Source organism: Notechis scutatus, chromosome 1 (genome assembly GCF_049901735.1).
Source record: "Notechis scutatus isolate UNSWTSFEM ecotype Mainland chromosome 1, rNotScu1.2, whole genome shotgun sequence".
Classification (NCBI taxonomy): Eukaryota; Metazoa; Chordata; class Lepidosauria; order Squamata; family Elapidae; genus Notechis; species Notechis scutatus.
The window spans coordinates 109,070,636-109,093,058 of record NC_142009.1 but is presented as its reverse complement, the minus strand read 5'-3'; the positions used below and the strand labels follow the sequence as shown (position 1 = coordinate 109,093,058).

The following is a 22,423-nucleotide window of genomic DNA, read 5'->3' as shown; positions in this document are numbered from 1 at the left end:
TACTACCATTACATTTTTACTACACTGGTAAGTAGCTTTAGAAAAATATGCTGATGGCCTCTAGCATCACTCTAAAGCATTCTTCATTATATTACTTGACAGTAATAGTAAAAATATTTTACTGAAAATAAAATAAGTTTTGTAGGGGAAAAAGTATTTAATGTTACCTTTATTTGGAATTTGATTGCTATGAAAACCCTACGATCTCTGACAAACAAGCTGCTCATAGTTATTTAATGGAGGCACAGACCAATAAGAACTGATTACTTCTAGGTTTTGTTCAGCATGCTGTTTTTGATACTAAGGAAGATTGTATTCATAAACAGCAAGTATTCTCAAGCTATAGGTTGAAATCTTTCAGGGATTGCAAGGATGGGTGGAGAAGGCTTCAAGGTCAGTGTAATACTACAGGGGTCGCCAACCTTTTGAACCTCAGGGACCACCAAACTCATAATTTTAGATCCCAGGGACCACTAAGTGGTTCTGTGGGTGTGGCCTAATTTGTGGGTGTGGCTTGGTGGTCATGTGACTGCTGGGCATGGTTTGTCTAAAGATGTCTAAAGATCTGGTGATTTTCCCTAAAGCCCTTCAGAAGTTCATCAGGATGAAAGCCATTCATATATCAGGAAGACAGGCACTTCAACAGAGAAGGCATGCTTCCAGGTTATGATAGATGGCCGTACTTGATCAAAGAAAGCTGCAGCAACTCTATTGGATCAAACTAGCCAGGCTACACTATGGAAGCTAGGTGATCCCTCCAGTAACCAAACTAGGCCATGTCAGATTTTATAGGTCATAACTAGGGCCTTGAATCTACCTGGAAGGAAAACAGAGCCAGTGCAGATCATGAAATGAGGGTAACACATAGCATACCAATGCATACCTATCATCCACTCCATTCTTCGAAGTTTTGTAGCCAGCAGTTGGACTGAGGGAATTACATGTAATGCAGTTCTGGGCCTGTAAGCTGCCTAAATGGGAGAAATAAGCTTCTTTGGCAAAAGAGCAAGGGAACAGTATAATAAGTCAACAAGCTCTATGGAAGAAATAATACAATTAGTAAGGCACAAAAAGTTTTATATCTAGCACTCAATCTTTTGGCCTAATTAAATATTCCCATTTGCTTATTAGTCTTGAAAGAAAGTAAAGTTAGTGGGAGGTCATGGATTTTTTTTCACCCCCCCTTTTTTTTTCTTTTTCTTTTTCTTGGAGGAACTTCAGAAGTTGACAACTAAGATAATTTGGAATATGCCAGCCAGAAGATAGATATTTTGCTCAATGGAGTCATGTAACTTGTATCACTTTTGGCTCCTCTGCTTTATTAATTACTTCTTACCTGACACAGTAGAAGTCTTGTCCAATAAATTTTCCAGTCACACTGTTTAGCTGCGCTGTTTGGAAGTGTACTTTCTCATGATTGATTTGGAGTCTAATGTAATACCTCATTAATTCTCTCTGAACTGTTGTGCATATTTATTATAGTTTTGAGTAAACAGAAATGTGTTCAAATTGCATAATTACTTATGCAATTGTCCAAGATGGCTTGGAAGCAACCCAGGTTTAAAGAAAAAAGCTTTGAGTCATTATTGCAAGTAGCTTTGCACCTGGCCCTTGTTCAACAAACGTAAATTACAGGGATTTTTGCCATTGCCATTAATGTCATGCAATTCTTTTGCTTATGCCATCTGAATCATTCTATTAATTTTTTTATGGAGAAGGAGGGCATTTTTAAAATATATTTTCAGTTTTACTATCTCCTTACCACACAGTGTAGTTGACGTAAATTGAATTGCTGTACAGGTGATCCAGTCTTTATAACAAGTGGAGCCCCTTATATAAATCTTAACATTTAATAGCAATAGCAATTTAGACTTATATACCATTTCATAGTGCTTTACAGTCTTCTCTACAGACTCTGGTTTACAGAGTCAGAATATTGCCCCGAAAAAATAGTTGTTTGCCCAAACCAGCTGCCTTAAAATAGGAATGAAAGTGCAGCTTAATAATGAATATAACATAAAATGTACTATGTAGTACAGGCTCAGAAGAAACAAGTCAATGCTTTAATTAAACTGTGAAAAATGATGTGATTACCTCTCATTCTAATTTGAAACATTAACTGTGTTTGCATTCTTGAATTATCAAAGTGTACATTATCATATTGTACCAGCTCATCCCCACTCCTCCTCCTCCTCCTCCTGCTGTAATAGACAAAAAAACAAAATAAATGAAATGGTAAGGTAAGAATAGAGAATCCAATATTCAGTAAAAAAAACAAAAACAACTATTTGTGCCTGAGACTGAACATATCCAGAGGACAGTCCTATCCTAACTTCTGATGGTTGTTGCAGTGGCCCAAAGTTTGGCTTCTGTTGGAAAGTTCTTAATCCTGCTCATTAAAAAGGTAGCACAGTATTTCCATGTGAGATACATCTAGGCATGATAAAAGGGAAGATGGGATGGCTAGTTAATATTGTGCCTTCTTTTCTTCCCCCAATGAATAAAGTAATACACTTAATACACTTAGGATAAGCTAAACCAGCATTTGCTAGCTTGACACCTCCAAATGTGCCATCTTTTTATATAAACATTCTGGAGTAATATTCTTAACTGCACTGGAAAGAATTAAATTATTGAAAACAGACCTAGATTACCCCTAGATCTCCCTTCGTTGGGAAAAATAGTGCATGAAATTGAACATTATCTAGAAATGGAGATATTGAAAACAATCAGAATCCCTTCCCACTTGTTCTCCAAATCTTCCTTGGAGATTTGAGAGACCAATGTAGGAAAAGGTGAAAGTAGAGAAAATTATAGTAGTTCATCTTAACAGCTCTTTAGCACTCCTTATTCTGGAAAAGATTATCTTGGTCTTCTTTTCTTCATTGTATCGGTTCTTTTCAATCATGTCAAAACTTTTCTGCAGGATTGTTTGCTTTCAAGTTTTGGGTTCTGTAGTGCCAGAACATGAGAGTGGCTTGTGTAAGTTACATTGCCATAAATACATTTAGAATTTGTGCTAATATTTCAAGTATGATCTACATAGCGTAGCTTTGAATATGATTTCTGGTAGATGTGTTGATATTTACTCCTATCTTCCATATTATGCATAACAAGCTACCTAAACTTTCTTTATTTCTCTTAAGATGATTGTTAAGGGGAGGAGGAGAGAAATATTATAAATGTAGACAAGCATGAAGTTAGTAATGATGACACCAAAATGACAAAATATGTAGATGTTCCATCATAAAATCCACCTTTTGATACTCATATCATAACATTGCACACAAATTTATAAAAGAAGGAATTTGTATCATGTCACAAATTTCATTATGTACTTGGCCTGTGTAAGTAAATAAGTAACACGTGCATTTACAAGTTTGAGTTTGTTTGGCTTAGGAACTTCCTTTTGTTTCCTAACATATATATTACAACCAAACATTATAAAAAGATTTATTAGAGCAGAATTATTACATAATCTTTGGGTAATGAAGACTTATGAATTGTTTGCAAATAGCAAAGGTTGTGACTCAGTGATTTTCCTTGACAATCTATAAATGCTCATGTTAATAGCTATGGAATTTTGCTATGACTTAGTGCACCCGTACAAACATCCTACAAGCACCACACATTTGTGGTTTTCATTGGGCATTATTATCAAATAATTTAATTCACAGCTGTACTGGTATCACATATGGTTGTCAAACGCTTCAGAAAGTACACAAATGGTTAGATATATTGTTTTAATATCATTGTTACACATGAGGGGAGAAAAATGTTTGGAAATGGAGAGATTATGTATGGATGAAAGTATCTAAAATATTTTCTCCTTTTCTTTAGGATCTTTTTGCTCTTGATGTGGAGCCTTATCGGTATAGTGGAGTAAATATGACTGGTTTCAGGATTCTAAATACAGAAAATACCCAGGTGGTGTCCATAATTGAAAAGTGGTCTATGGAACGGTTGCAAGCTCCTCCAAAACCCGATTCAGGTTTGCTGGATGGATTTATGACGGTATGAACACCAATTAGCCTACAATTGTCAAATATTTGATATTATTTCATATTTTCCTGTTGTGTATCTTTGACCGTCTAACTGTTTATTAAGATAGATGTCCTCCTTTATGTCTCAGTTCTGGATTTTATCTCAGTTTTTGAATCTGAAAAGTAAAATATCACTCCAACAAATGACTTGAACAGATTGGTAAGATTATGTACCTGACCAAGCCATATACCCCTGCCTCCTATGCTAATGCTAAAATGAACTATATTAAAAGGATCTCTATATTCATGCTTCTGGTTTGTGGTTCTGTTGATAAGCTACTGGTCTGCCCTTTTTTAGTGTTATGCAGCCATAATGGAATAGCAAATGATCATCATTCTTGCTGTGAACCACGTATTGTTATTGATAAGACAAATTCCTATAAAGGTTTTCTAAATCAATCAATCAATCAATCAACCAATCAATGTATTCCTATATCCACAGAAATTGTAAAGTGCATGTCACAGCTCTATAGGACAGCTAGAAAGAAAACTGTGCTGCCAAATACAACATTTATACTGTAATTCCTGAGTTGATGTCAAAAAATTAGTCAGTGAGCATTCCCTAGCAACTCATCTATATGTGTGTGTGTGTGTGTGTGTGTGTGTGTGTGTGTGTGTGCATTGATGGCATTTCATCCATTGTGGAACAGGGATCAGATGTGGCTCAGAGCAAACAAAGAGACAGAGTCCAGATCTCTCTTGATAAATGGACACACTTATTCAGCTGAAGAAAGATGGGTTGTCCCATAAAAGAACCCCGAATGTAGTTTGAAACAAGTATATATAGAAGAATATTCTTATTTTTACTTAGTTACATAAGAGGAAGTAGATAAGCTATACAAGTTACAAAAATACTCATATATACCTTCTGTGGTTTTGACCACATGTTTAACCTACAGGCTTGCAGTTTCTTTTGGAACTTTCCACACCCTAAAGCTAAGGCCTGAATTTTAATTCTGTCATTTCAACCTTTGGTCAATTGTCATGATTATCAGAATCCTGATCAACACCATGTTTCCTTTTTGACAATTTCAGCCACTACAAACTTGTATCATTTTATTTTTTGTGCTGAGATTTTTATAATTAAACATTTGTGTTTACAAAAAGAGCCAGGGAGGAGTCCAACTTTGCTTACAAAATAGTCATTGCTAGTATGGGACCACTTCCATTTTTTTAATACATTACGCTTTTATTGCTGAGACATCTCATGTTCTCTTTCTTCATAATGTTACAGGACAATAGGAATCTCATTGAACTTCTCTGTGTCTGGAAAAGAAAGACCCATTATTGGTAGTGGTAATACAGTCATTTATCACTATATAAGTTCTCAGAGCTTATGCATTTCTCTCCTGGCTTTATGTCAGAGCTTTGGTTGGAAATAAAGAAAAAAGGAATTGGATTCATTTATGGAGTCTCATGGCTCAGTTAACCCCTTTAATTGGTTCCTAGGAGCTATCATTGGAGCCTGTCTATTCAGCCACAAAATAATGAAATGTTTTGTGTTTTGTACTCAAGTAGAGTGCCAGTGATGTAAGGCAAAACTTTTCAAGGAAGTCTTATTATGTCTTTCTCTTAGCTATGGAGAGCTTATTTTTGCAGTGGCAAGACTATTACAATTGTTGGAGGCTTTGCTGTGGCACGCAGTATGGATTGTTTCATATTGTGCGTTCATTCTTGTGCAAAGCTGGAGGTTGCTCTTGTATGAAGAATGATAGTGATCGAAAGGAATAGATAGGATAGAAAAAAGAGAGAGACCTCATGGATTATATGCCACTTAGTTACCTGGTCTATACCCATCATTTGGGATTAGAATTATAAAGAGGGATAGAGATTTTTTTTTTTTTACTTAATTGGAAGTTCCCGACCTGTTCTTTGCTCTCTGGAGGAAGGAATTAGATGAATATTAACTCAATGTTTAAATGCCCTCTAAGGCCAAAATTAAACTTGTTTAATTCCCATCTTAAGTGCTTTGATTGAATGAATGAATTATTTAAGCATGCCATTCTGATTCTTGGTGTGACGCAAAGAGGCTTAGGAGACATACAATATAGCATTTTGATGTTGTCTTGTGGTCTTTGGGTGAAAGGTTACCCTTTCCAGTATAAAAGTTAGTGAGTATGAGACTTACTAGAAGGAAGGAATCTTTCATTTATTACATTTATATAGACAACCATCTCAAGTATGTTACTCTGGGCAGATAAGAAAAATGAAATAAAAAAATAAGCTAAGCAGAAATAGTAGCTAAACAGAAATAGTAGCTAAACAACCACAATATCACTAACAATCATTGCAGACAATACAATCAGTTAATGACTCACACACAACACTAGGATCCCAGACTTGATGGAGATACTGGATCTTTAAGGAACTTGCTAGACTCCATATCTGAAGCTTTACTACTTGAACCAATCTATAAATATAAAGCATGCTTTCAAAACAGAGAGGATAATTTTATAAATGAGGATAATTTCATGTCATAAAGAGCTTAGTGATACCTTAATTCCTTTGCATGGAGTGTCTCAGTGAGAAGAAGTAAAAGTTTATGAGACAATTGAATGTCTCATAAATTTTAGAAGAGCTTATAGGAAACATAGAGTACAGTCTTTCTGAATGGGACAGATGTGAATGTGGAGAGATAAATCTCTTGAGTTCGGTTGCTTTTCTGTCAGGAGGAGCTTGCTGATTTTAGTACAATGACATTTTAAACCTTTGTCTGAGGCATTTTAGCTACATGAATTGATTTTGCACTGGAAAGAAAAGCTTTCTAATGAACTGGTTTACATTTGGGCCATGTGTATGACCACTGTAGTTTGATAATTGGTCAATAAAGGTGTGTCACAAATATAGTTACTAACACTTTATGTTTAATGTTAGAAAGAACAAAAACATTTGACCTTTCAGTTCATATACTTTTAAATGAAAAATAAAATGTACTGACTTCTTAAGTCATCCCTGACTTTATTCTGGTTTAAACAACCTGTTTGCCATATAATTTTTAACAGGTATTTTAAAAAATAGTAGCTTCTTATAAACAGTCTAACATTTAAACATTTTCCATTACAAAAAAAAAATACTCTTGTTGAGAGTGAATTCTTCTCTTGGTTGGATATGGGGGCGGGGGGGAAAGTCACCATTGCTATACTTGTGAGAGAACCTGTTATAAGTCTGCTATTGAGTACTGAAAGCTTGATGGAATTTAAGTAATTTCTTAAATATTCTTCATGCCTTTGTTCCAGATACTATTATAGTAATATACAAATTGTTCTTCAGTCTACCTCACAGCATGCCTTAGAGATTAATTAGCCAATGTTAATATGATACTTTAAAACTATGAAGTACTACATCATTATTAACATAGAAATCAAAGATATTGCCATATTACTTATTGTATGTTAATTACATACTATAACCAGAAAGGATTTGTAAGTTAAAAAGGAAGTTACTTATTAAGGAGAAGGGATTTCTGTAAAATCTTCAATGAAGAATTTTCTGTGAAACTAAAAATAGCTTTCAGACAGTAAATTTAAAGAAATAATTGTTGATATTTGTAAGATCCAAAATCTAGTTTCACATATAAAATAATATTTTATTTCTCAACAATTGGTCAGCTCTAAGAAATATTGATCTTTCTGTCTTTGTGGCTCCTGTAAACTTATTCCTAGTGCTCTATTTCTGAGGCTGACTAAGATGACCATGTCTGGTATCTCCTAGACCAGTGGTTTTTAACCTTTTTGAAAGAATCTCCCCCTTGAGCCATTGAGGAAGTTATCATCGCCCCCCTCCTCCAACATAACCTCTCAATCACAACACTGGGAAATAATTCTTCAATTTATGCAAACACGTTTTTTGTTTTCTTTAAAATTGTCATCAGGACATATTGATGCAAATAATTTATTTCCAGTCTTTTCCCCATATCTCAACTGCGTGAAAAATTCTGATGCCACCCATCACTTTACTCCCAAACTTCGTGCGTGTATTTCATTATTATCTTATTCATTATTATTCATTATTATCTTACATGTATTTCATTATTATCTTATTTATTCAAGACACTTAAATGCAATGACCACTGAAAACAAAATTCAATTGAAAGAAAATGAAATGCCCGAAAAAAACAGTAACATTTAATGATTTAATTACAAGTGAATTTTAAGACAGAAAAAGAAATATAAAAAGGGCATAAGAACAAACCGCAGTGCAGGAACTAAGAATTTCAAGATGAAAACTCTGAAACTAAATTAAGATTCAAGGAAAATATATATTCATGCACACTGTAAAAAGGGTTAAAAAGACACAAAGAAAATTTTTACAGAAGGAAAGCAACAAAAATCAGAGCAACAAATTTAATGGGTAGAGTGATAGAGGCTGCTGCGCAACGCGCATGAAGATGAGCAATGCGTATTCATATATGACTGGCATTCTGTACTGAAGCTAGCTGGAGGAACATTTTAAAACACAGTTCAATCCACTAATAGCGAGTGATTTGATGTTTTTGTACGACAGATATACAGTGGTTCACTGTACAAAAAAAGTCTCAAAAGTGTCCCCAAAACTTCTTGCTCCATCACCCCCATATCTCCCCACTTCCATTCCTTTGCCCCCGCATTGCCCCTTTTCATTCCATCACCCCCCTGAAAAATGAAATCGCCCCCAGGGGGCAATATCACCCAGGTTAAGAACCACTGTCCTAGACAAACATAGCTTGTAGACTAAATGCCAAATCTAGCTAGAATTTAAAAACAACTAAAGCAATTCTTCATTGTTTTCTAAAGTGGCTTGAACAGCATTCTCACAATCATCTTTCTTTCCATTCCATTCTACTGCTCACAGCTTCACACTCTTGCTGTCCCATTCTCTGCCTCTTCTCCTCCATGTCTCCATTGTTTTCTGCATTTACATTCTCCTCCTTTCTATTGCATTACAGGCAGGGGTGGGATTCACCTATTCGCTAGAACCAGTTGTTAACACTCTAAGCAGTTCAGAGAACCGGTTGTTAGAAGAAATTACTGGCCTAACCCTGTAAGGAAGGCAGGAAGGAAACATTCTGGTGTTGCTTACAGAAACTGCCTCTCCATTAACCCTTATTACATTCTTGGCAGGACTAGACTTCCTGTCTCAGGAACGTCTCTGAAGTATTTTTCCCCTCCTTTGCTGGTACTTTGCTTGTGTGGAGTGACCATTCAAAGTTACAATGGCACTGAAAAAAAAGTGACTTATGACCATTTTTCACACTTATGACTGTTGCAGCATCCCCACAGTCATGAGAGGCCAGGCGAGGAGACGCGTCCCTCGATGTGAGTGACGTTGAGTTGGCCACATCCAGCCAATAACATGACCACCAAACCATGTCCACCCAGACACATGACCACCAAGCCATGCCCACCACCTAAGCCATACCCACAGATCCCATTATTAAAAAAATTGAATCCCACCCCTGATTATAGGCCATCTCTTCTGTAGCCTTCCATTTACAGATGAAGCTCCCCTTCTTCTTGTTCTTGTATTTTAAATCATGCCTTTCCTATTGTAGAATCCAGCCTTTCTTCTTCCTATTTGCCCCTGATCAAGGATCCAAATCTCATTTCCCTTCATTATCTCCAGCTCAGGATTCTTCGTCCCCAGCTACCTGTCCAGTACAGTTACTAAGTTTCTAACAACCATTGTTGCTTTGTTAGAGTTTCTAAAGAGGAGGCTTCAAGAGAAATATTGGGCTTAATCTACTTTACAGTATTATGTTAGGATTAAAATAAAGGCAACTCCATGTCAGCTACCTTGAAATTTTACAGAAAATATCTGCATGTAAATGCATAAATAAATATATGGTTCCAGAACACATGAAATAAAACACTAGCTGCCTTAAAAAAAAGTCAAATTCCAGTTCAGTCCTGCTCTTGGCTATTGATATTTTATATGTAATTTCTTATCCAACTAACTTCTCAGTTGGTTAAAGTAAAGTGTTGGGATTTGTTTGCATGACTGCTGAACCCTTTGTGATTGTCCACAATAATTTATCTCTTAAATACATGAAGAGACCATTTCAGACAATTTCAGTTGGTTGAAAACTTTACATTTCAGGTTCTTGAATCTGTATAAAAGATAAATACAACAACAACAAAACTTGGGCCAGATAACTCCACATAGAATACACACACCTAATATTTTTGAGAAGACTAAAAAGTTGGCATAAAATACAATAAAATTTTAGCAATATAATTAATATTGTAATAATAACATAAATACCAGTGGAAATTGCCAAGAGTAGCACTAATTTTCAGTCATTGTTGGGACGAATATAATAGTGGCATAAAATTAGGAAACTGAGAGATCAAGAATCCTGGTCAAATAGCAGTAAAGATAAGCACTGTATTTTCTACCACAGAAGTTCTTTAAAATGGGATAGATGAATGTCATCCAAGACTCCCTGTTAACAGAGCAAGGATGGAGCATGTGGCTTAGGGACTCCTGAGTAACGTCAGCTCTTCTCATCTGACTAAATCTTGCACTCCACAGAGCAATATAATTGTGAACTGGTCTGCCTCACACAGAACTGAGAGGGGAAAAATGCTGCAGTGCAACATTAAAACTTCATAAATGCTAAAGAAAACCAAAAGGGTCACAATTCTATCTTTAGATTATTTGCTCAGTAGGTTTCAGAAAGCATTCTTTATTTACACAAGGACATTTAGGAACTCCTAATGTGTTTTGTAAGTAGAATTATTCATTGCCCTATCAAAGGTCAGCCTTTTACTGTCTATCACTGAATGGTATTTATTGCAAGTGACTTCAAACATTGTTTATGTAAAATAAATTCAGAACAATGTTTGCAAATATAAATAATTATTACTGTGTGCATCTACTTAACTGAAACATGTGATATCAAGAAAGTTGATTCAATTTCCTACCTCTTGGGAAACTGATTTATCTTAATGATACCAATGGCTGATTATTTGGAAAAAAAAAAACAACTATTAGCATAAATGAGTGGTTAATAAGTATGTATCTAGCTAATGCCAATTAGTTAAATGCCACATAGCCAGGTGTTTGTTGGCATAAAATTGTGACTTCTGGACACATGGAAAGAAACCAACTTAAACATATATTAGATTCTTTTTAATGAACAGTTCAGCTGCCTCACTCAAGAAAGAAGACCTTTAATGAGAGAGTCAATTTTCATTAAAGATGGACAATAATGTGCTTTAAAAATGTTACACAATGTATTTAACACCTGGTCAGAAATAGAGGCTGTAATCACTATTGTATTTAGAATAATTCCCTTTCCTGTTATTGGTTATTATTTCCTTAAAATCTGATTCTGTGGTGTAAAAATGAAGCCACAGCTGATGACGTTCTGAATAAATTACTTTGTACTCTCTCCCCCCTCTCTCTGAGAGAGAGAGAAAAGAGAGAGAGAGAGAGAGACAGAAAGAGAGAGAGAGAGAGAGAGGTAGAGAGATTGCTGTCTATGTGATCAATTGAAATGGGAGAGAGACTCACAAGCTTGTTCCCATCTGATACGTGTATGGTGGCTCTCAACATTTTCTCCTTTATGTTTGGAGATAGATCCATAAATTATCTATTCACAAAAATGGCTTTCTGCCTGCATATCACCTTGTCAGAATCTTATGTGTGTCCAGCTCAGAATCATCCAGTGAATAAAGCTTTACAATGACTAAGCCAACAATTTTAACAATGGTGTGTTAGAAAGAAAACACATAGGAAATAGCATGGCATTCAGCATAAAGATTATATAATGAACTACCATATGTAAGAAGTTTTGGGATATGTCTATTAAAGCATGAGTCTTAGCTTTACATGTTCAGTTTTTTGGACATTCTTTCAATTATTAGATTTTCCTGGCTTTTTGTTGCTATTCATTCTAACTACCTTTAAAAAGCTTACCAATAAACTACAATTAATCTACAAGCCACAGTCTATATAATGCACTGAATTATTCTTGGGATAAGAATTTTTGATTTTTGGAAAATAACATATATTTTAGATTCCCCCTCCCCCATTTTTATCTAGCATGTTATATATGGAAATTTGCCATGAGAATGTAAAGAGCCGAACTGAAGCCATTTTGTGTTTGCAGTCTGAACTTTTAAAGTTCAGAACATTTATGCAATGTGTTTTCTGCTAGAAATTATACAAGATTGCAAAACTATGTACTTGGCATAAGTTAGAGGTATGTGCTGGGGCGCTCTGACATTTTAAGTCACATTAAGAGATATTAATGGTCTTCTTATAATCTTCTGGTATTTGAATAACAGGAAATCTGACTATAATGAGAATGTTGGGAGTTTTCCATGAGAGGGTGGAACTTTCTTATGAAAATGTTGTATAACTTCTATATATGGACAACAGGAAGTGTTATATAACCATATGATTTGATAAACCTATATAAGCTATATTCACTAAATGGAAGGATCTCCTTCCTCCTAAAATAGCTTTTTTTTTTTTTTTTTTGGAGTAAGGGGTCCGTAACTGCAGTATCTTCCATAATAAAGCATCCTATGGATCAGATTATCAAAAGTCTGTTTTCTTTTTATGCAAATCTCACATAGCATAAAAATGATATTTTTTCCAGAGGCATGTAAGATATAGACATTTATTTTCAGCAATATACTGTATTTTTAATACCTAAAAATAATCTATTTTGCTAAACAATCAAGGGTATCCATAAATAATGCTCATTGTAAATGTGTTAAGTAATTACTATCATAGTATTTAAGGCAGTCAAAAAAGTTTAATAACATTTGAATCTATGCTCAAAGCTATACCAAATTGTGTTCATCAAGAAATATGTTCTGCATTTTGGAACAAATGGTATTGCAAAAGCAAACACTGTATATTAGAAAATAAAATAAAATGAATATTCTATTGATCTTCTATTCTAACATATTTCAGCCTGCAAAATACCTTGTGTTATCAACGATATTTAGCTACCAAAGTAAATGTTACAATATGGCATTAAAAAGAGGGCAAATCTGATCTATATCAGCATAAGATGAAACTAGGTAACTATATCTGATGATAGGTAGAAGCAATTAGCAAGAAAAGCTAAATTAATGAGTCTTCAGAGCCTGGGGGTCATCTTAATTACATATGCTTAGCTGTGACTCGCAATAAACTGTACTTTGAAAGATTAATATGAGAGCAATTGGCGCAATTAAATTGTATGATATTCCTGAGAGTCTGAGGCCTAAATTAACATTTTCCCCCTGCATATATACCCAGTAGCCTATACTGTATACTTATTGGTGTTGGGATAAGAATATAGATTTTATTTATTACCTCAGTTTATCCTCTCCTAAAAAAGTGTAAAATCAATTGCAAGTCATTTTTAAAAGTATCTTTTAAAAAAGTGTTATTAATAGGGGAACTGGAAAATTAGTCAGTTTCTCAGCTTCACCAGCCTGTTCTTAGTCTAACTGCAGTCAATGATAGAGGGTAGAAATGGTGGAATCTGTGGTGACTTGAGGATTGTTTTTAATGTTTAAAATATTTGTAGTCAGAACCTGCAAATCCATGAAACAGTACATTTTGCTCTGAAGTGTTGTGAACTTAGAACAAAAGAGATCAGGTTCTGGACAAAACTAGGGACATGAGTTATTCTGCTACATCTTGAGACATTTGAAATGATCAATCTGAACTTCCAGCTTTTCAAGTCTGTAATGTTTTTTATATTGCTACTAGCTACTGTGAAACCTAAGTAGACAGCTGTGTTGTATTCATCTTTGATTCTCAGATAAAGTAGTCATCTGAGACAGTGGTCCCCAACCTTTTTTGTACCAGGGACCGGTTTCAAGCAGAAAATTTTTGCAAGGACCGGGGGAGAGAAGAGAAGGAGGGGGCTTTTCCTGTCGCCGCAGCTATTCCGAGCGCCGTTTCACCCCACCCCCACCCGCCCGCCCGCCGCGCGGCTTCAATCCACAGTGTCCCGTTCTGCCTGCCTGCCTGCCTGCCTTAGTTTCTGGTTGTTTGGGAGCAGCTTCGGCTGAGAATAATAACTATTCGCCTCTTTTACTCAGCCGAGCTGTTTCGATTCAACCATTAACGAAGGCAAGCAGGCAGGCAGGCAGAACGGAGCACTGGGTTGAACCCAGCGCACGCGCTCTGGGCGGGTGGGTGCGCGGGCGGGTGGAAGGGGTGGGGTGGGGAGAAACGGGCGCTCAAGGCTGCGGCGACAGGAAAAGCCCCCCGCTTCTTTGAAGCAGTTTCTTCCTGGGCTGGTGGAGGAGCGAGAGAGCGACTGAGAGAGCTGACCCAGAAAGAAGGACAGGCTTCGGTTGCTTCCTCCCTCCCCTTCTTTCATTTGTGTCCTTGATCCCCGATCCCAGCAGCATTCACCGAAGGTGAAGAAAGCCGCCATTTTTTTTAAAAAAAATTCTTTGCGGCCTGGTAGAGAGTGCTCCACGGCCCGGTACCGGTCCGCGGCCCGGTGGTTGGGGACCCCTGATCTGAGAGACTAATTATACAAGAATTAGTCATTTTGAAAAATAAAACAACCCTATTTCCTCTAATGTTAGAGAAACAGGATTTATTTTAAATTGTTACATGTTCATAAAGACAATGAGAACATAAATTAAATGTAATTTAACTCTGTTGACAAAATCTTAATGTTTAATTTCATTTAATTGATAGGTATGACACCTATCCTTAAAATGTGCTCAGTAACCATATGTGTATTCAGTGTTTTGTAGATTGCATCCATTTGTTGCATTGTTTGGCAATGCAACTTATTTCAATCATCATTTTTGTGAAATCAGAGTGTCCTATTAAGTACTTGATTTTTTTTTACTTGCTTATGGTTTAAATGTAAGGCGCCTATATTGATTTACATGTGAGATAAAAAAAAAGTTGTTCGATAAAGCAGCGGGAAGTAAAGCAGTATCAGGAGAGAAGTTATTTGTCAGAATTCCAGCTATCTGGTTTATTAGACTCTTGCTTGTACTTAATTGCTCCACTGGGAATATTACTCAGTAACAGCTATGCAGCTAGTTCTGTCCTTAGATTTAGCAAAGGAACCTTTTAGGTAAGTTATCTACTAGTGGAAAAGCATTACACCTATACGGTTCCTGCTGCTTCTGTTGGGCTACCTCCTGCTAAATGCAATAACATTGTTCATAACTTCTTGACAATCAGACTATTGTAACATTTATCTTTCCCAGTGGAGCCACACAAAAAAATTAGAATGCCTCATTTGTCTCTTTCTAATGTCATACACATTATTTTGGGAGAAAAATATACCCATCCTTTATAGTACATTTGAAAATATAAATACTGGATTAACTGTAACATGGTAAAATTTGCAATGAATCCACACCATAAATTCATAAGGATTAATGCAGCATAAATGTCATTTTGTGGATAATACTTGTATCTGCTTTGAGTTGAAAGCCAGATAGTTTGTAATGTAATGAGGTGGCAGAGGTGACAACTTGGAAAGTTACCTAGGAAATGTTCCAGTCTTTGGATCTTAAGGAAATATATAGCATACTCAGTAATGTTCACACTGCCATGTATGGATTATGTAGGATCCTGCCCTACTGAGTAAAGTGGCCAGAGAGGAGACTTGCAAGTCTTGATTGATGTCAGCTTTGCAAAATAGTCTAGACAAGAAAGCTGAACTAACTCTAATTTATTGTAAGGTGACATTAACAGAACTTTTGAAAGTCTGAAAGCACATTTCTCCCCCATTGCCTTTACAGCCCACAAAACTAGAGAGAGTCCTTCTGAGATGTTTGCCATGCTCAACTCCTACTGCAGACTCAGCTGCTGTTGTTCTGACCATTGCTCTGTCTTCAGCACTTCCTTCTCTCTCAAATTCAAATTCATTCCCATGTACCATGAAACTGCCTTCACAGATCCTGTAGATTCTGTCTGTGCAATACAAAAATCCAGAAAATACCTGCTCTGGGTCTTACCCTGTCAAGAGCATGTGGCTAGAGTTCTCCTCTAGAATAGCCCAAGGAGAGGGTAGATCCCACTCTCACCTCTTCCAGCAGTCTATCACAATCTGGCTTTTCTGGAAAGACTTTTGGGACTGAATTAGTGTGAAAATGATGAATGCCAGAATTTGTTATTATTATTTCTGTTTGGTTTTATTAGTACTGTTGGAAGAAATATCCTTCTGGGTTCAGTTCCAAGTGGGGAAGAAAGACACTGGAAACATAGTGACTGCTTGGAAAGATGGTTTAATGGTGGACAGGATCCGAAGTGGTATTCAGCAGGTTCTGACCAGTTCTGGAGAATCGGTAGTGGAAATTTTGAGTAGGTCTGAGAACTAGCAAATACCACCTCTGACTGGCCCCACCCCCATCTATTATCCTCAGTCCCAGCTGATAGTCTGGGTCTTCTTTTGTTACCCTGCACAGGAGAATGGAGCTGGAAAGCAGGTTAGTGGGGTGGGGGAGGGAGTGGAGATTTTACAGTATTCTTCCCTGCCATGCCCACCAAGACACACCCACCAAGCCACACCATGTCCACCAAGCCATGCCCACAGAACCGGTAGTAAAAAATAATAATTGAATCCCATCACTGGACAGGATCATATGCCTTGCAGCTTCTGAGCAAAAAGGGAAGAGATGCTGAGAGGGTTTTATGCCCTCTGTTGGGGTTTGAATTTGAGCTTGTATTCTGATTAGTTATCAGATTCCCATGGGGCCAGGCAGGGGCAACTCTGTAGGTTGCCCTGAGTCCCAGGCTTGGTTGAGCCTTGCTGGATGATGATGTAATGAAAGGGCTTTGGGATTCCTATTATGGGTCTGCTTGAAGGAGGTAGATTTTTGTTATGTAAAATAGACTGGCCCAGACTTAATGGTCTATTAGAAAAGTTAAGGGGGCTGAGTTTCTACCTCTCTGAATTTCTACTTCTCTTTTAGGGGAAATATGCTGTATTTTTAGTATATCCTAAAATATTTCATTTTCCTAGGAGAGGGGTGGGTTTTAACTTCCAACAGTACATACAGGCATAATTTAAATACTATTAAAAACAGGAAATACAAGTGTTTTCACCCATCTTTTCTATTGTGCAGTCACCTTTGATAGCAAATGAAGTATAATATGTAGTGAAGTTTGTAGCGTAAATAACCTTCACTAAATTCACTGGGTTTGCCATTCATACTTGTACATGCAAATTGCAGGTTAATACATATGCGCAACTAAATGATATGGCTCTCATCTAATTTATGTTTATCAGCTGAAATACTTGGGATGTTCAAGTTTAAATGTCAAAGACAAATTCTTAGCATGTACTTACTGTTGCCGATCAGTCACAGTACACTGTGAAAGATAATCTTCTATTAGAAATTGTATACTTAAAAGAGAAAAAAAAAAACCACTGAGATTTTCATGCAAAGCATTGATTAAAAGATCTTGGATGTCATATCTCTGTCAAGGGTGAGAAGCTAATGATTCATTTGAACATGTGGACATTTGAACATGCTTGACGTGGATGCGCAGAAGGCAGAGGAGAGAAGCAGGATGCTTTGGGCCGGTCCTGGGGATGGAAGAGCCACGCTGCTAGCTAAGCCCCACCTTAGCTCTGGGGATAAAAGGCAGAGGGTGGAGACAAATAGATGTGACAGACAACTATTTGTCCCTTGTCAGTCAGCCACTGATATTCTGAACTTCTGAATCCTGTCCAGAACATTATCCAGAATTCTTTCTTGGAATCTGCAGCACTGAGAGTTGGTCACACCTTCTGAGCATGTGTGTGTATGTGACTGCTGATGGATAACAGTGAGCACAACTTCCAGGACTTCCTTTACGGGTGTGGGTAGAGGGAGAGGCTCCTGGTGCATTGGGGCCATTCAGGGGGGCGGGGGAGAAGGGAGCGAGCTTCCGCTTTCCACAGGCACTTAGAGACTTCATTAGCTTGCTGTGTGTGTGTGTGTGTGTGTGTGTGTGTGTGTGTGTGTGAGAGAGAGAGAGAGAGAGAGAGAGAGAGAGAGAGAGAGAGAGACTCTGGGCTGGGGCTGCTGATGCTCCTAATAAAGGGAATTTTTAGTTACAAACAGCGTGCTTGTTGTGTTTGGGAGCCAGGTCAGAACAAACACTTTATAATAAATTATAGCAATTGTTTGGTTTACACACACACACACACACACACACACACACACACACACACACATATATACATAACATAAATGATAACTACCCTGTTTCTCCAACAATACGGCCTTCCCCAATAGGAAGTCCCAGCATGTTTTATAGGCATGAAATAAAATTAAGCCCCTCCCCCCAAATTAAGGCCTATATTAAAACATGCGAAATGGGGGGGGGGATGGTGGGGGGGCTTGCCGTTAGGAAGCACTTTTGTTGCACACCCGGATATGGTGCTGCCTGCGTTGACCCCGATATGAAGTGCCCCACCAATGCCGAGGTCAACATCCAAGCCATCGCTGCCCGCCCGCCCGAAGATGCAAGGGGGGGAATTAAGTCACCCCCGAAAAGACGGCCTAGCCATTTTTGGGGGGCTCAAAAAAAAAATAAGACCCGGCCTTATTATATGAGAAACACGGTATCAATCGTAACATTTTCACAAGATAGACAGTTATGAAAAATATGTGAGTACTGGTTCCATGTAAGACATTTTGTCACTACAGTTTATATCAAAGCTTAGAATTTTAATGCTAGATTATATAAATGAGGAAAACTCTAAAATGTTCACCTGAATCTCTGTAAAGTCTAACTTTTGGGGGTTATCTATTATTATTCTTTTTCTTCCTTCTCCTTTTCTTCTCTTCTTCTGGCTCTTATAGACTACCTTTACGTTCAGACTTGTGCTTATGGCAGCTTTGCCATACGTATGGTATATTTTGCATACAAAAACATAGAGGGAAAAAATGAAACAATGTCCTAAATAGATCTTAGAAACCAGCATTTCCTAGCTTTGCAAAACAGAATTCTCCAGCCTTGATTTTGGTGCTGAAAACAAATCAATTTGTTTACAGCAATCTGCTGTAAATATTGCTCATTGTACTGTCACAATCTTGTCAGATGGGGCTTCTCATAGTTAATGTATCAACTCAAAACATTTTATCACGTGTGATCTGGCTCACAGAGTTTGTGGAGAAACCATTTATCTTTTTAATGCCTTGGAGATAATCATGCCCATCTGACTGGACAAAAATGTTATTTTAAAAATTGATGTCAGTCTGTACTAAGAGGTTCTTTATTCCAACATAACTGCTGGATAGCTTTTTTTTCAATAGGTTGTGTGAAATATTATTAGACAGTAGAATATAATTGATCTCGGAATAAAGTGAACTAAAGTAGAATGGCAAAGTTTACATTTTTTTTTTGAAATAGTTGTTTGGCACAACGCGAAGTATTTGTGTTAAATATCAGTATTAAACACTATCTGTGTTTCTTTCAATTTGTGATTTATATATTTCCTATGTTTATTAGCCATGTTGTACAAAACATAATACTAGCTTGCCAAAAACATTGTAAACACCACTCCTGCTTATGGTACATAAACTTCTCAGAAGAAACCTCTTGGCCAACTTTTTTTTTTAATGAACTGTTGGGAGAAAAAGAGGACAAAAAAAAGCAGCCTCTATGTATCTAATAAGGAAGAAAGGTTTGATAAACATTTTCACCTTCCCTCTGCCAAGGTACAAACAAAATAAAGGCTAGATGGTAAAATATTTGCCAAAAATATAAATGTGATATCTGTTTCCATCATGGAAGACAAAAACAGGCTTTATTCATTGCATTAAGTCATATTGTGCTTTAAATGGTTTGGTTTAATACGCTAACTCATTGATTATGTTTTGTACAACATGGCTGATTTAATAACCAATCAATAGGTTAGTCACGTGTGATGGATTATAGCAGTGGTGGGATTCAATTTTTTTAAACTACCGGTTCTGTGGGCGTGGCTTGGTAGACATAGTGTGGCTTGGTGGGTGTGGCTTGGTGGGTGTGGCTTGGTGGTCATGGCAGGGAAGGATACTATAAAATCTCCAGTCCCACCCCAATCCACAGGAAGGATACTGTAAAATCTCCATTCCAGGGGGTGGGATTCAAATTTCTTAACAACTGGTTCTGTGTGTGTGGCCTAATTTGTGGGTGTGGCTTTGTGGTCATGTGACTGGCTGGGCATGACTTGTATGTAAATATTATAAATATTGATGTAAATATTGATTTTTTTAATAAAAAAAGACCAAGTTTTACCCAAAATCAGGCAAAGCAGGCAGGCAGATTGAGTTGCTCACAGAATCACAGATTCATTCAGAGATCTATCTTTCTGCCATTGGTTACCTGAGTCTGTCATATAAAATTTGCTTGCAAGCAAACTCATAAAATTTGCTAGCAAGCAAACTCACAAAATTAACTCACAACACACTATCTATGTAAATATTGAAATTTTTATTAAAAAAGAGCAACTTTTACCCAAAATCAGGCAAAGCAGGTAGGCAGATTGAGTTGCTTACAGAATCACAGATTAACTTAGAGATCTATCTATCTCCTATTGACTACCCGAGTCTGCATTGAAAAATAGAAGCTTCAGTCCTAAGGAAGGTTCAGCCCTGCTTTTAGATTAGCAATAGCAATAACATTTAGACTTATGTGCTTAGTGCTTTACAGTGGTTTACAGAGTCAGCCTCTTGCCCCCAACAATTTGGGTCCTCATTTTACCCACCTCGCAAGGATGGAAGGCTGAGTCAACCTTGAGCCTGGTGGGATTTGAACTGCCAAATTGTAGGTAGCTGGCTGCAGAAGTAGCTTGCAGTACTGCACTCTAACCACTGTACCACAGAGGCTCCATGCAATGATTTCCTGCTTTCTAGCTAATCTAAATCTCCTGGCAGAGCAGAACAGCTGATGATCGGGGTGGTGGAGATAAATAGCAACTTAGCTGGCAAGTTTGATGACGTGCATGTCAGGTAAGGAGTGTGTGGGTAGGGCGGGGCCAGTCAGTGGCGTGATTTGCTAGTTCTCCAGCAGGTAGAATCCCACCCCTGGTGAGATTGCATTTTGCGCACATCTGTAGACCATTTCCAAAAAACCTCAGCTGTGCCACCTGGACAGCTGACAAGCGCTGCGCCCGGGTGCGCAGCATTTCAAACTCCTCTTCTTTCCTACTTTTTCAACCTCATTTGTGCCACGTAAAGCAGCTGAGGTTGAAAAAGCAGGAAATAAAGGACAGCCAAGAGCCCGGGCGAGCAGGTGGGCCAAACAGAGCAATAGACACTGAACCAGTTTGGTGTCTGCTGTTTTTCAGAACTACTGGTTCTATAGGACTAGGCCGAACCGGTAGCATCCCACCCCTGCTCCATTCCCATCCCACTCCTGGGAGAAGGTTACTGCAAAATCCCATTCCCTCCCCACTCCACTAAACTACTTTTCAATTCTGTTCTCCTGTGCAGGGCAACAAAAGAAGACCCAGCCAATCAGCTGGGAGTTGGGAGGCAGATGGGGCCAATCAGAGGTGGTATTTTCCAGTTATCTGAACTACTCAAAATTTCTCCTATCAGTTCTCCAGAACTGGTCATAACCTGCTGAATACCACCTCTGGATTACAGTAATGCAGTAGGTTCCCTGGAAGGAGGGAACATATTCCAAGAAGACACAACAGAGTCTGGAGCTGGATTCTAGGGAGAGGGAGAGATTTAGAATAGTAATTCCCTATAATCTCCCAGGGTATACCTACTGAGTATGGGTAGTATAGGCTTCATCTGGCAGGTTTCGTGTGAGTCGATAAAGAATTTGACTGGATTGTTTTTGTGTTAGGTTAGGTCTGACATCACGCTTAGCACAATGTGATCTCAGTCTATCAGTAATTGTCTTACTTTGGTTTTTCAATAGTAATATATATCTACAAGTAAGTAAGAAGAGAGTCATGTTGTTTCTGGAAATAGTGTACTTCATTTCCAAAGAATAATGTGTCGATGAGTCCCTAAGTCTGGATTCTGACTATCTCCATAATGGGGGGTCCTTGGTGCTCACTGAGCTTAGTTGTTTCCTTGCAGACAATCTATAGACATTCTCAGTCATCCAAGTCATGGTTGTCCCAAAGGTATTTTTTTCAGGAAACAACTGGACTTTCTTGGGGTTTATTTTGAAGACATTTTGCTTCTCATCAAAGAAGCTTCTTCAGCTCTGACAGGATAGTGGGGAATGGAAGGATATAAATACCTCGCAGACTACTATTCATCTGCATCCTTTTAGTGGGTGTTGAAGCACTTGGAGGTTTATCTGTGTCCTCAGGGTCACCTAGTGCCCCTGGTTACGGGAGTCTGCAGTTTTTCTTAGGAAATCCATTCCTACTCCCACACCATTCAAAGAGTGTTCATCCCAAATTGTACAGTTAACGTTTTCTTGCAGACGTTGCATTTCTTAAACTAGGCAACATTATCAACGCTCCA

At 37.6% G+C, this 22,423-nt stretch overlaps 1 protein-coding gene across 1 annotated transcript in view; it reads left to right on the top strand.

Annotated features, from left to right (window-relative positions):
• The window catches only part of GRIK2 (glutamate ionotropic receptor kainate type subunit 2), a 506,307-nt gene that overhangs the window by 244,263 nt on the left and 239,621 nt on the right, over positions 1-22,423 (top strand). Inside the window, exon 6 of the mRNA XM_026666609.2 lies at positions 3,841-4,014. Coding sequence (XP_026522394.1) covers positions 3,841-4,014 — 174 coding nt within the window. The remainder of the gene's footprint in view (positions 1-3,840; positions 4,015-22,423) is intronic.